The sequence below is a fragment of the Giraffa tippelskirchi genome, chromosome 3 (assembly GCF_054371585.1).
Source record: "Giraffa tippelskirchi isolate mGirTip1 chromosome 3, T2T-mGirTip1v1.2.pri, whole genome shotgun sequence".
Classification (NCBI taxonomy): Eukaryota; Metazoa; Chordata; class Mammalia; order Artiodactyla; family Giraffidae; genus Giraffa; species Giraffa tippelskirchi.
In genome coordinates, this window is record NC_137277.1 from 96,405,063 (window position 1) to 96,418,200 (window position 13,138).

At 37.3% G+C, this 13,138-nt stretch overlaps 1 protein-coding gene across 9 annotated transcripts in view; it reads left to right on the forward strand.

The window, feature by feature from the left end:
- The window catches only part of DPP4 (dipeptidyl peptidase 4), an 81,133-nt gene that overhangs the window by 50,668 nt on the left and 17,327 nt on the right, over positions 1–13,138 (forward strand). For all 9 annotated transcript variants that reach the window (XM_081581607.1, XM_081581605.1, XM_081581602.1 and 6 more), the window contains 9 exons: positions 1,094–1,201; positions 1,479–1,546; positions 2,711–2,764; positions 3,148–3,269; positions 4,999–5,046; positions 5,287–5,385; positions 7,503–7,572; positions 10,448–10,642; positions 12,992–13,046. In XM_081581607.1, the coding sequence (XP_081437733.1) occupies positions 1,094–1,201; positions 1,479–1,546; positions 2,711–2,764; positions 3,148–3,269; positions 4,999–5,046; positions 5,287–5,385; positions 7,503–7,572; positions 10,448–10,642; positions 12,992–13,046 (819 nt within the window). The remainder of the gene's footprint in view (positions 1–1,093; positions 1,202–1,478; positions 1,547–2,710; positions 2,765–3,147; positions 3,270–4,998; positions 5,047–5,286; positions 5,386–7,502; positions 7,573–10,447; positions 10,643–12,991; positions 13,047–13,138) is intronic.

A 13,138-nucleotide genomic window follows, 5' to 3' on the forward strand; every position in this document is an offset into this window, starting at 1 on the left:
TGAGAGAGGAAACAGCGAGGGTGAAGTGAACCAACAATTTTAAAAGACCATCTTCTACCTGCTCTCAAATGTAGTAAGGAAATCGAAGTCGAAAAGAGACATATTCTTATCAGGCTGAGAGAGACCCTCTTCTGCTTAAACGACATTATGTTCTGAGAACTATCTTTTACCGAACTGTAGAAAATGGAAATTTTGTTCCATATTTCCATAAAACTATTTTTTGGGGTAAATTGTTGATCCTATTTAGCAAAATGAGAAGGCTTATAATAAAAATGATAACTATATGAATGTTTCCGTATGAAATATATGACAGACATTCCTTATGGTATCTAGTCCAGAAATGATTAAAGAGTTTCTAAGTCTGACTTTCAAGAAAATGATGTATAAGAAATAGGGTTGGGGGCGGGGAATCCCTCAAATTACAAACCACCCTCCAACCAGAAACAGTCAAAAATAATATTAGTCTGTTTCAAGAAAGCACGTTGTGACATGGAGGAAATTTACTTAATAGAACTGAAAGACTGATGGTATTTTTTTCATGCTTGTGTCAAGACATCATAACATTATTCTCCACAGACAGAAGATGCCAGAGGGTGGCAATGACCACTGCTATGTGTTGAACGTCATGTGTAATCCTCCCTACATTCTTTCATTTGCGTGCATGCATGTTAAGCCACTTCAGTCATGTCCGACTCTGTGACCCTATGGACATAGCCCGCCAAGCTATCCCTGGGGTTTTCCAGGCAAGAATACTGGAGTGGGTTGCCATGCCCTCCTCCAGGGGATCTTCCCAACCCAGGGATCAAACCTGCATCTCTTACATCTCCTGCATTGGCAAGCAGGTTCTTTACCACTGGTGCCACCTGGGAAGCCCATTCTTTCATTTGCTCCCCACCAGAAAGCGCTTAGGAGTTAGATCTTTTGTCTGCATTTGCTAGGAGAATTTTCTCTTGAGACCCTCTGATTGCATTTGGCAAGTAAATGAATCATGGGTTTTGAGCATAGGTGTTGGAAGGACTTTCTGAAACTAAAACTGGTACTGAGCTAAGACTAATGTGCTTTAACATGTTTCATGTTTTCTATTATTTTCTAGTTTAGGCCTGCAGAGCCTCATTTTACCTCTGACGGGAATAGCTTCTACAAGATCATTAGCAACGAAGAGGGTTACAAACACATTTGTCACTTCCAAACAGATAAGAGAGTGAGTATTTTTACATGATTTATTTTGGGTTGATCTCCTTTTTTGGGAAACTAACTTGAAGTGGAAATCATGTGGTAAAGTTGATCACTATGTACAAATAATCAGACTAATTCAGATACCCCGGTGGTATCTGGAGTAAGGTAGAATGAGGTGGGGAGACCCAAGAAAAAGATCTGAAATTACCTGAATTCCTGATATAAATTATTTAATCCTCCCCTTAACTTTGATCAGAGAGAGAGTCTAATAAACCTCTTTTTTTTTTTAAAAATCCCATCAGAATTGCACATTTATTACAAAAGGAGCCTGGGAGGTCATTGGGATAGAAGCTCTTACCAGTGACTATCTGTAAGTATTCTAATCATCAGTAGGATGTCAATGTATTTGTCAGAATCACGCCCTCCTTTGCCCAGAAATAAGGAAAAAATCTTCTACAAATAAAGAGTAGTCTATTTGGAATGTGTTCAGGGCTTTTTTCTTTCTAACATACGGAAGCCTTAATGATTTTCACATATGCTCAGCAGACTTGATACCATGCCACCAACCAGCACTACCTCTTGCTCTTACCTGCTTTACATTAGAAATGCTGCAGCCTCTTTTTCTTAAACGTTTTGGAACACTGAACTATTCTGGGGCATTTTGATAGATTTCAGCTGACACCGTATGTTTCGATGGCTTGGAGAGGCTACTGTATCTGTCTCAGCCTTAACCTGTGGCAAATGGAAAGCTTTGTGGAGGCTGTCAATGACCGTGCACAAAATGGTGGGACAGGGAATGTTGTTTTTCATTAGAACCTGAGGCACTTTTATAATTCTGTATCAGTTTCACCACAGAGAAGTTTTGCCATTGCTCACAGCAGTTTTTGAAGGTCCTGTTTAAAAGTGGCTCTGCCACTCTCAGAAGGATGGGGCACCTGCCACCGAGTGATCTGTGTTATGAAACAGAGGATATGGCAAACAGTACAGAAAAATGGGGGCTTCCCTGGTCAGTAAAGAATCTGCCTGCAATGCAGGAGACCTGGGTTCGATCCCTGGGTTGGGAAAATCCCCTGGAGAAGGAAATGGCAACCCAATCTGTCATTTTTGCCTGGGAAATCCCATGGATAGAGGAGCCTGGCAGGCTACAGTCCATGGGGCTGCAAGAGTCAGACACAACTTAGTGACTAAACCACCACCACCACATAGATAAATGGGGCTTCAACTTCAGACGAGTTGTCCAGTCATGTTTTTCTGAAAGAAGACTTTTTTGAGTTTTTACTTGTCATTTTAACTAAGGGAGTAATCCCCATATTCAGATATTTTAGCCTATTTAAAAAAAGGAAAAGAATCCCCTATTTAGAGATGATGCCCCTATTTCTGAGAAATAAAGGGGCAGGGAAAAATGATAAAAGTAGGGCAAGCACTATTACACATGCACTTGTATGAACACTAATGCTGGTTGTTGAGTTAAAGGGAGTATACTTGACTTTTTCTGTAAAACACAATTAATACATTTCATTTGTTTTCTCCCCAGATACTACATTAGTAATGAATATAAAGGAATGCCAGGTGGAAGAAATCTTTATAAGTAAGAATTTTATCAAATTGTTAACGAGCTTTTAGCTAATGAACAATTTCTGGCTCTTATGTTTTCATTTTTTATTTTATTTTTTTTGCCTAGTCCTAATATATTAAATTGGAACTACTATCGAATGCTTTTATCCCTCTATAAACCAACCCATATGTCATCAAAAGAGCATGGCTTTATTAGATGCTTTGTGATATTTGCAAACAATGGGAGGTTTGAGGTTATTATGGATTAAGTCCTACATTTATTGCATATTAACTCATTACGTTTCATGAGTATTTCTTGGCATTCTGATATCTTTGAAACTAGCACATGGCATTATTTAATCCCTTCTTTCATTTATCCCTTTATCAAGTACTTAATTTCCACCATTGGTTTTACAGAATCCAACTTAATGACTACACAAAAGTGATGTGCCTTAGTTGTGAGCTGAATCCAGACAGGTGTCAGTATTACTCTGTATCGTTCAGTCAAGAGGCAAAGTACTATCAGCTGAGATGTTCCGGTAAGTTTGAACTGAGCAGGGGATACCCACAAAGTCCCTCTCAAGTCGTTCCCTCCATCCCCTCCCCTCTCTGGACAACCTTCTCACCACCCTCCTGGCTCAGCATCTCCATCCCTGAAACCTCTTTTTCAGTGTCCAGTTTAGGAAATATTTTTTCTGCCTTGATCACTTCTCTCCTATTGAATCTGAATGCTTGAAATCACATAAGTCCTTTTCCCTTTCCAGTCATGGGTAAGTGGTGAGTTAGCCATCTTTCTTTCTCCTTCTAACCAAGAGGCTTGCTTTTAGACCGAAAGCACACATACCCAGAGCTGATGTATGACGGAGGCACTTTTCATCCTTATATACACATCTAGTGTGCATTTTTTAATGCAAATATTTAATGCAAATATAATTGTATGCACTTGCCCCTTTAAATGAGAAAAATGTACGTAAGGTGGGTCCTGTGACTCAGCCTGCTCACAGCTTCATCTTCTGTAACTATTGTTATTATTGTTTTCTTTATTAAAAATGAAGAAATATGGACAAAGAGAGGTAATGTGATTTCACAGGTCATGCAGCTCATAAGAAGCACAAGAGGATTTAGACACATTTAATGGCCTCTGCCATTAAACACTATATTACTTCTCAAAGAAATTTGGATATTCTGAAAAGTTGACAAGAACTGTCCATTGCCAAAAAGAGGTCTCCTTATCTGAACCTTTCTGTACTGGCATGTTTTCTTTAACATCATATTTTTCTTCCTAGTTCTTTACCATGGCTGTTTCCAGTCACCATTTTGGGGCACGTGTTTTATGTATATTAGGCACTGTGCTCAAGTTTTGTATTCATGATCTTATTTGATCCTTAAGAAAACTCTGTAATGTAGATATGATTATCCTAATTTTATACATGAAGAGACTGAAGCATAGGTATGCTGTCCTAAGTTACAAAGCAGGAAAGTCAAGGATTCAATCCCAGGTCCTTAGAATGCCTCCACTGTAGTTCTGATCAAGTGTAAAAATTAATAGTGCGATTCAAATGCGTCAAAATTAAATAGCTCGCTAAGTAGCTTTTTCTATACATTACCTTCCACTCTGCAACTACCACAGTTGGGATAAATAGTGAAGATCTGAGCGTGTGAGAAAAACACTTTCGCATGCCAGGAAGGAATCGCTTATCCAAGTCAGGCACACTGCAGATGTGCCGCCTGGCCCAGTCCTCCATAGTGGGGACAGCAGCAGAGGGGATCTGCCCTTTGAAGGTGGGGAAGTGGAAAGTGGAGTGGCGGTGGAGTGTGGGTGGGTGGGGTACCTGTCTCCGGAGCTCCACCCCTGGTGGGCGGGGCCTGAGAGAGGGTGTGGCCTCTCTGGACCTCAGAGTTACAGCCAGGAAGGCTGGTGGCTTACCCTGGGTCTCCGAGGCTTAGTTCACAGAAGAAAGAATTGGGTTCAGACATGATAATGTGCGCAAGGCACTAAGCAGGGCCAGATGTGCAATTTCTGTTTCATTCTCCAGAGCTCGGTGCCTTTCCAGTAATATTAATACTTCTTAGACTCAAATTGCGCTTATTTTAAGGAAAAAGAAAATCAGCTAATACTTATAAGCTTCTTATCCTCTGTGATATTTATTCTATCAAAGCTAAATGGTGTCAAAGTTAAATGGTAACAAATGCTATTTTTGAAAAGTATGGTATCTTTTTTTTTTTTAAAGCTCTGAAATATATTTTTTCCCATGATTATGTTAACAGGTCCTGGTCTGCCCCTCTATACTCTGCATAACAGCAGCAATGATAAAGGTACCATTTTCATATTTTACCCTTGGTTTGCTTTTTAGGAAAGTGTGTGTGAATAGGAGCAGCATGTGCTTAGTATAATGGGATTTTCTTCAGCTTTAGAGTGTCTTGACAATGACTTGAACACAAGGCTTAAAATATGAAGTATGTATAGTCTCATCAGTGAATCGCCCACTTTTTCCTTATTGCTTTGCACAATACAAATTCTTCACGTTGTAACAAATGCTTCAAATATTTGTTGAGAACTGAGAGTCCTGGAAAACAATTCAGATTTGGATCAAGCGCTGCAGGATGTCCAGATGCCCTCAAAGAAACTGGACTTCATTCATTTGCATGGAACAAGTAAGTGAAATTTCTCTCAGAATGTAACTTTTCATGGAAACACCAATAAAATTATAACTAAATGTAACTTGATCTGACAGTATGTATTTTATACATAAATCTATTATAATTTTATTTTTTCATGAAATGCTCTATCACAAGAATGACTAGTTTTATATTTTTTTAACCTAAAAATATAGTATTTTACATAAAATGTATTATTTTAAGTGGAAAATATTTGGGTAAAATGCACTGTTGCTAGCTGGTTCAGTGTCATCCCATTAGTAATTTTATTCTACTAGTAAGTATTAATTGTGTTTTTAACAATGAAATACTAATATATGTTACCTTTAACCCAAACAGATTGAAAATGACTTGTGTAAAAAAATTAAGTTTGGCTATAAAATGTTGAAACTTCAGTCCCAGGACAGAAATCTTGAATTTTTCCTAACCTCCTCTCCGTGATAGGCCCTGGCCTAATGGCCTGATCGTGTATTATGTTCGGAGACCACTAAGAACAAGGGGTTTCTTTGAGTAGGAAATCCTGTCATTTTTTTTGTAGTTGAAGCTTTTGTTTGCTTTTTTTTCCATCAAGGGCTAATAATTCATAGGGAAGGGGAGCATCCATTAAGAGTGATTTATTTTAGATTGTTTTTACATAAAGGATAATAATAGAAAACATTCAGCTTCTCCAGTTTTCAGTGGCAGGAAAAGCATGGAGAGTGGAGGGTGCTTCTGAAGAAGAGCTTAGAGCAATGGTCCTGAACCTGCAGGTGCTTACGGATCACCTGGGACCTCATTAATGTGCACATTTTGAGCCAGCCAGTGAGCGTGGGCCCAGGATTGAAGCTTGTAATAAGCTCCCACGTGATGCTAGTGCTGCTGGCCCCTGAATCTGGTTTGACTGGCAAGGGCTTAAGGTTTCGAAGAGCTAACTGGACTTCCTGGAACAGAAGGCATTGAATATTACAATATAGAATATTAAATATTTGGATATGACCCCCAGAGAAAAGACTGTGCATCTTAAAAAATATAGGAAGTAAAACATTTCCAGTTAACTAGTGTTGATTCAAACAAAAGAGAGATCAAATACTGGGTTTGACATATTTTTAAAAAGCATCATGATCAACTGATAGTTTGACATTCTACTCAAATATAAAAGAGACTAAAATTTTAGTTCTCATAAGCACACTTGATCAGAAAACATAAAATAACCAGCAAAATACAAATTAAAGAAAAACTGACCTATATAAAGATTTTACTCCTAAACTTTTCTTTTTTTCCTCAACTAAAATAATTATAACAACCAAAATACAAAAGAAAGGTGAACATAAGGAAGAAACATCTCTAGAGATAAGGATTTTTTTCCTTGTAGGTTAAATCTACTGAAGCTGGAAATAATCTTATTAAAATATGAAACAACTCTCCTCTCTCTCTCTCTCTCTCGTTTTTAAAGATTAGTCTAACTAATTAGCCTGAATTTGGTAGCAAAGGTAACCAATTTATTTTTTAGGGACAAATTTTATTAAACTGATGTTAAATCAAGTGGAGAGAATTAAACAGACCTGCACAAGATCGTGCAGAACAGTTTGCCCCACATAAACCTAGTTTCATTCTGTAAAACACAGAGCTGAAAATGGGAACTCAGCTTACAGCCTAGGATGGCAATAAGAATTACAAAAATGTTATTAAATCAGAATTTTAAAATAGTGTTAAGGCCAACTAAAAATCCTAAACATCTCAAAGAAATTCAAGAAGAGGAAAACATTTTGGAGGAAAACTTAGAACATAAGCCATAAACAAACTAGATAAGTAGATCAGATGCCAAAGAACAGAATCATAAAAACAAAACATTAGCAATTCTAAGATGCACTTTTATTTTACAAAACACCAATGTATTTAATAGATCCATTAGAAACAACTTTGTTTTAACCTTAACCTTAAACTAGTATTTTAACCTGAAAGAGAATGTTTTTTATAGCTGAAAAGCATGCTAAATCAAAACGGTTCATTTTCTTTTTCTATTCTAATTTAACAAATTGCTAAACTCTACATGTTACTTGTCACTGCAGGATAAGAAACCAAAACCGTGTGCTAATGTGTTCTTAATTCACTGATTAATCTTTCTGTTTGTTTAGAATTTTGGTATCAGATGATCTTGCCTCCTCATTTTGATGAATCCAAGAAATATCCTCTGCTAATAGAAGTGTAAGTATTCAAACTAAAAGAATAATGTAGAAGTTAACCATTGTACATATTTACCCAGTGTAGCTCACTGAAAAATAGAGACAAATGCATCCTTTCTCTCTTCCTGAATTATCGTAGAGCAATTTTAATAATTCTTCCATTTTGCAATCACAGATCCAAGCCTGTATTTTCTACCATCTTTCTAATAGAGAAGCTAGACACTCTTTTTCCCTCATAATGGCATATGGGCTTTGTTTTGACTTTTTTTACCCCTTGAACTCCAAGGGAATTTGAAAGAGATCCTCAAGTCCCCATTTTCGTCCTTACCTCTTAGACATTTTAATAAGCAATAGATGGGTATTACTAGTCTTCACAGTTTCCTTATCCCTAAATTTACCCAGATATCTCTCATTGGTGGTCTTTAATTCATTCCAGTGTCAGGTTTCTCTTTATTTAGTTCCTAAAATATCATTGCCTGGTATTTTCCATTCCCTTTTTTGGTGAAGAGAAGATATGATATGAGAAAGTATTCATTATGTAATTTAAACTTCTCCAAGTCCTAGAGAAAGTTCTGAAATCACAAGTCTTTGAGCAGTAAATGTGAGCTCCCATGAGGTCTAAATATGGTATCTTTGTACTTTGGGTAATTAGTAGGAAAACATTTTACTTCAATCTTTCCAAAACTGCCCTGACCTCACACATAATGCCACAATGCCACTCTTCCTATCCCAACTTGCCTCATTTCCTTTATTCAAAACAAAACAAGCCAACACAAGTGCTACGTGCCTGCTGCATGCCAGGTAATTTGCCTTATTTTGTCCACATTGCAAGCCTATGTAGTCAGTTCTATTGGGTCCATTATACAGAAAAGAAAACTGAAAACTTGGGGATACTTTCCAGTTGTTACTAGTAAAAAAAAGAAGGAATACAGATACTAACATGAGACACACCTTTTATACAGCATGTTCCCCTGCATTTACAATTCCATGTAAACCAAACAAAAAAGTTCAGAAAAAGAGAAAGGTATTTTAAACTTTCAGATATACTGTTGGATTCTCATTACACCTAATTTGGTCAGATTTTGACTACAGTATAACATTCACTTGCTTGGAGCCTTAGCCCCAGTACTGAACAAGATCCTTTACAATTAAAAAAGAGTAATGTTTTGACACAAGGGTTTGTTTAAAAAGAAAAAAAGTGATATTTTTATCTTCTTTGGAATCCTCAGTAAGTAATAACTAGATCTCTCTTTCATTAGGAAAGTTTGAAAAAAACATGGTAAATTCAGGCCCAGTTCTTTTCAGTGATTTTCCTCTTCATTTTCTTCAATGTCTAAATCTTTGTTTTCTATTTTTAAAAATAATGTTGCTTAGTCTTCAAGTTTATTTAATCTGACACATAGTTAATACTAAGGGAGGCTATTAACTCTACCAAATTTAATATCATTGAAAGGACCAGGGTATTTCACAAGTTAAAAATAAATGTTCACTTGCTTAACAAATTCATGAATGCCTTCTTTTTCTAAAACTTAGAATGATACAATATCTAGTATAAAATTAAAGTTGTACAATGAAAAAAAATGTGAAAGTGTTAGTCAATCAATTGTGTCCAACTCTTTGCAACCCCATGGACTGTAGCCCATCAGGCTCCTCTGTCCATGGAATTCTCCAGGCAAGAATACTGGAGTGGGTAGACATTCCCTTTTCCAGGGGATCTTCCCAACCCAGGGATGGAACCCAGGTTTCCTGCATTGCAGGCACATTCTTTACTATCTGAGTCAAAATTAAAGTCATACAATATTTGGTTTAAAACTGAAGTTCTTTTGACTGCCATCCCCAAGGAAAGGGAGGAAGATGTTAACAAAGATGTCCAAGCAGGTCTTGTCCAATCCTGTTGGCAGGGAGAGTGAACAGATAAGTAGGAGAGATGGGCTGGGAAGGGAAGAGTTACCGGAGAAGATCTGGATCCAGGAGTCTTGTAGATCATGCGAAGACCTATTTACAAGATCCAGTGACCTGGAGGGAGTGTCTTGATTAACAAATGGAAACGAGAGGGCTTGATGAAGACTGTATACACAGCTATGTATGGATAAGTTACAGCCTGTGAAGAATGCAGCTATAAGAGAATTAAACTTGTTAATAAGTAGAATGCCAACAGTAACCCATTTTCCAATAGTCTATTTCTTTCTCCTTTGAAGTTTGGTTTCTTTTTGGTTTGTTTGTTTTGGCTGCACCATATGGCATGTGGGATCTTAGTTCTCTGACCAGGGATCCAAACCACGTCACCTGCACTGGGAGTGCAGTCTTAACCACTGGATCGCCAGTGAAGTCCTTTTTTTGAGGTGTCCATTCATACTTTGGCCAATTCCACAGTGCCTTGTGGAGCCTTAGTGAACAGCACTGTGCTGGCTATTGAAGCAAATGCAGTGCATGTCCTACAGCAGTCAAAGTTCTTAAGGAAGTTCTTATCAAGGAAACTTGTAGTCTAAGATTGTTTGTAAGCTCAATCAGAAAGATGTATTTGGAGCTGCATTTATTGTCATCTTCATTATTTTCTCATAACACAACTCCCCTATTCTAATTATTAGAGTATTACTTCTTTGATTTCCAAGATACATGCAACTTAGTAAACACTGGCCTGTGAAATCTGTGTTTGATAGCAATCTTCAAAAATAAAACTGATGGGCATCTTCGGAGGAAACACACAGCCATTGTAGTCATGTTGCCATGACTATCAAGTTTGACAGTACCCATTGAGAACACCCTGGCGGCTGGCACGATTTCAGGCTCATGAACAGGAAAGATGTACACTTCTTGTCCACGGGAAATAGAAACACAAGCCCTCTTCATTTGATTCAGGAAAACCACAAAGGCTAACAATTTGGGATTTTTCACAGATATGCAGGTCCCTGTAGTCAAAAAGCAGATGCTATCTTCAGACTCAACTGGGCTACTTACCTTGCAAGCACAGAAAACATTATAGTAGCTAGCTTTGATGGCAGAGGAAGTGGTTACCAAGGAGATAAGATCATGCATGCAATCAACAGAAGATTGGGGACATTTGAAGTTGAAGATCAAATTGAAGCAACCAGGTGAGTGACTAGGAGGTGAATTCAAAGGCTATTTAATTCCCTGCCTCCCATTTATCTTTTAAAGTTGTGAAGTAAAAAGAATTTCAAGTGTCCTGGGAAGAATCTTTCATCCTTGGGCTGGATTTTTAGTGAAAATGTTATGTTTAGACTTAGAAAGGGAATTGATATGTGTGCTACCATCTTCTAGCAATAGGGACTCAGAATTCATCAAACACATGGACAAAACAGGGATAAATGCGCCTCTAAGTAAACATCTAACTAAACAAGCAAGCCACCCCTATAGTCAAGGATAAATAGAGGAGATTGGTGTACATTTATGTCAGAGTAGGATGACAGCCATGAAGTCTTATGAGTGGCTCCTACATTCTGCTGAGTAAGAGTTCCTCCCCCAATTTGGGAAAGCTGTGGAATACAACCATTGTCACTCAGTTATAAGGGATTCTTTAAGGATGAATCACATCAGTTGTGAGACTGTAAATAGATGTGGTCTGACTTAAGAAAGATTTTAATCTTAATTGGTGGTTACCCTGGAGTGCACATGTAACATGCAGTATTTTACCTGCCTTATCCCTGAAGCTACACAGCAACCCTGAGAGATGAGTGTTCAGACCTTACACTTCAGGTAAAGAAATGGAGGCTCTTAGGTTAGATAATTTGCCAAGACTGGTCAGGTCTTGAATCTGGGTTTCCCTTTCCTTTCAGTTGCATTCAACTGGTAAATGGGGAATGTAGTCTTTGAGGTTCCATAACCAACTGCAGAGATGTCTGGAAAGCATAATAAATTAATGATTTTAAATAATGTTGTGAAATCAGAAACTAGGAAATGGAAAAAATTGTGAATGATTAAATGGATGGAAGAAAATGCCTTTAAAAAAAGGAACAACTAACAAGGGGAAAAGATGACAATTTATTAAGTAATCCTAAATCTGTTAAATCAAAGTTAATGATTAGCTATTTTCCTTGAAAGTAAAAAATAAATAAATAAAAAATTTAGATAAGAGCATAAGTTGTTTTTAAGAGTGAGGCTTTGATATTTTATAAATTCATTTTTATTTATCCAGATTGGTCCTCTGTGAGAAAGGGCATGGCTTCCAGGGCCTCTCAAGTCTAAAATGATAGAATTGTGTTATCCACAATATACAACTCTGTTTAAAAAGTAATGAGTAGTTGCTTTTCAGCAACTCAAAGGAACTATGTACAACAACACAGATGAATCTCACAGACTGTTGAGTGAAAGAAGCCAGTAACAAAAGTATATATCCTACATCCACAATTGAATTTATAATGGTACAAATTCAGGTGAAATTTTTCTGGGATTCAATAAAAGAATCTTTTTTTCAAAGAGAAAAATGACCCAGAGGCTTGTAGGTGATAGTATTGCCTCATTTTTTGGTTCAAGTTATGCTCACTCTATAAAGGCTTACACGCTTGTACACTTGTGATTTGGTCCACATTTCTGTATGTATGTGTTCTAAGTTTAAAAAGTTTACATGGAGAAGAGTTGAAAACTACTTGCATTGAATTTTTTCTAATATTGCTTAACTCAGGGTAGTCTAAGACATATACCATCAACTGAAAACAAAGGTTCTTAAGGTCACATATAGGTCAGTGTGAGGGTTCCCCACCTCCCTCCATACTACCAAGTTAAGAGCCCCATTTGCTAGATTTTTTTTTAAGTAAACCAATTGCCTTTTGATATAAGGTTAAGACTAAGAAATAGATGCAAAGAGTATTTTTCTCCTTTCTTTACCTTGATTCCAACCACACAGTTGGGTGACAAAAAGGCATCTTAATCCTTCAAGGAAGAATTGCTTCATATTCCATAGTGTTGAGTTAACTAATCAACACCCATCATAAGAAGGGATGTGTTTAGAGGATGGTGTTTAAGTTCTCAGGTAAGGGGCCCAGAGATATTTCTGAGCCCTGCACATATGTTCTCCACGCTCCCATGTTTCTCTATTGCAGGGGCAGCCTCTCTCACACTGAAAAACATCTGGAGAGGTTTAAATTCAATTATGTAAAAAAAGTGCATCTGGGCTGCAAATTTTTATGTACAGCTGTGAAAAAAACAGCCAGGATTTGTTTTCTGTGAATCATACACACACACACACACACACACACACATAATTTTTATGGACTCCAAAACAAGTAAACCTTGTTCATCTGGCTCTTAAGTTAAAAATGATAGACATTGATCTCAGGTGTTTATTTGATTGCTGGCAGCAATTAATCTTAATTTCTAAGAGAATGAAATACAGAAAAAATGGCAGGGTTTCACATTTGTGCAGTTACCTTAGTTTTCCATACACAGTGTGATACTAATTCGTGGACTTCTTCCATGCATTTTAGACAGTTTTCAAAAATGGGATTTGTGGACGACAAACGGATTGCAATTTGGGGCTGGGTGAGTACTTTGGCTGATGTGTTCCTAGTGAATATAATCCAAAACAGGATGATTTACTTTTGTTTGTACATATTTGGAGGTGTAAATCACAA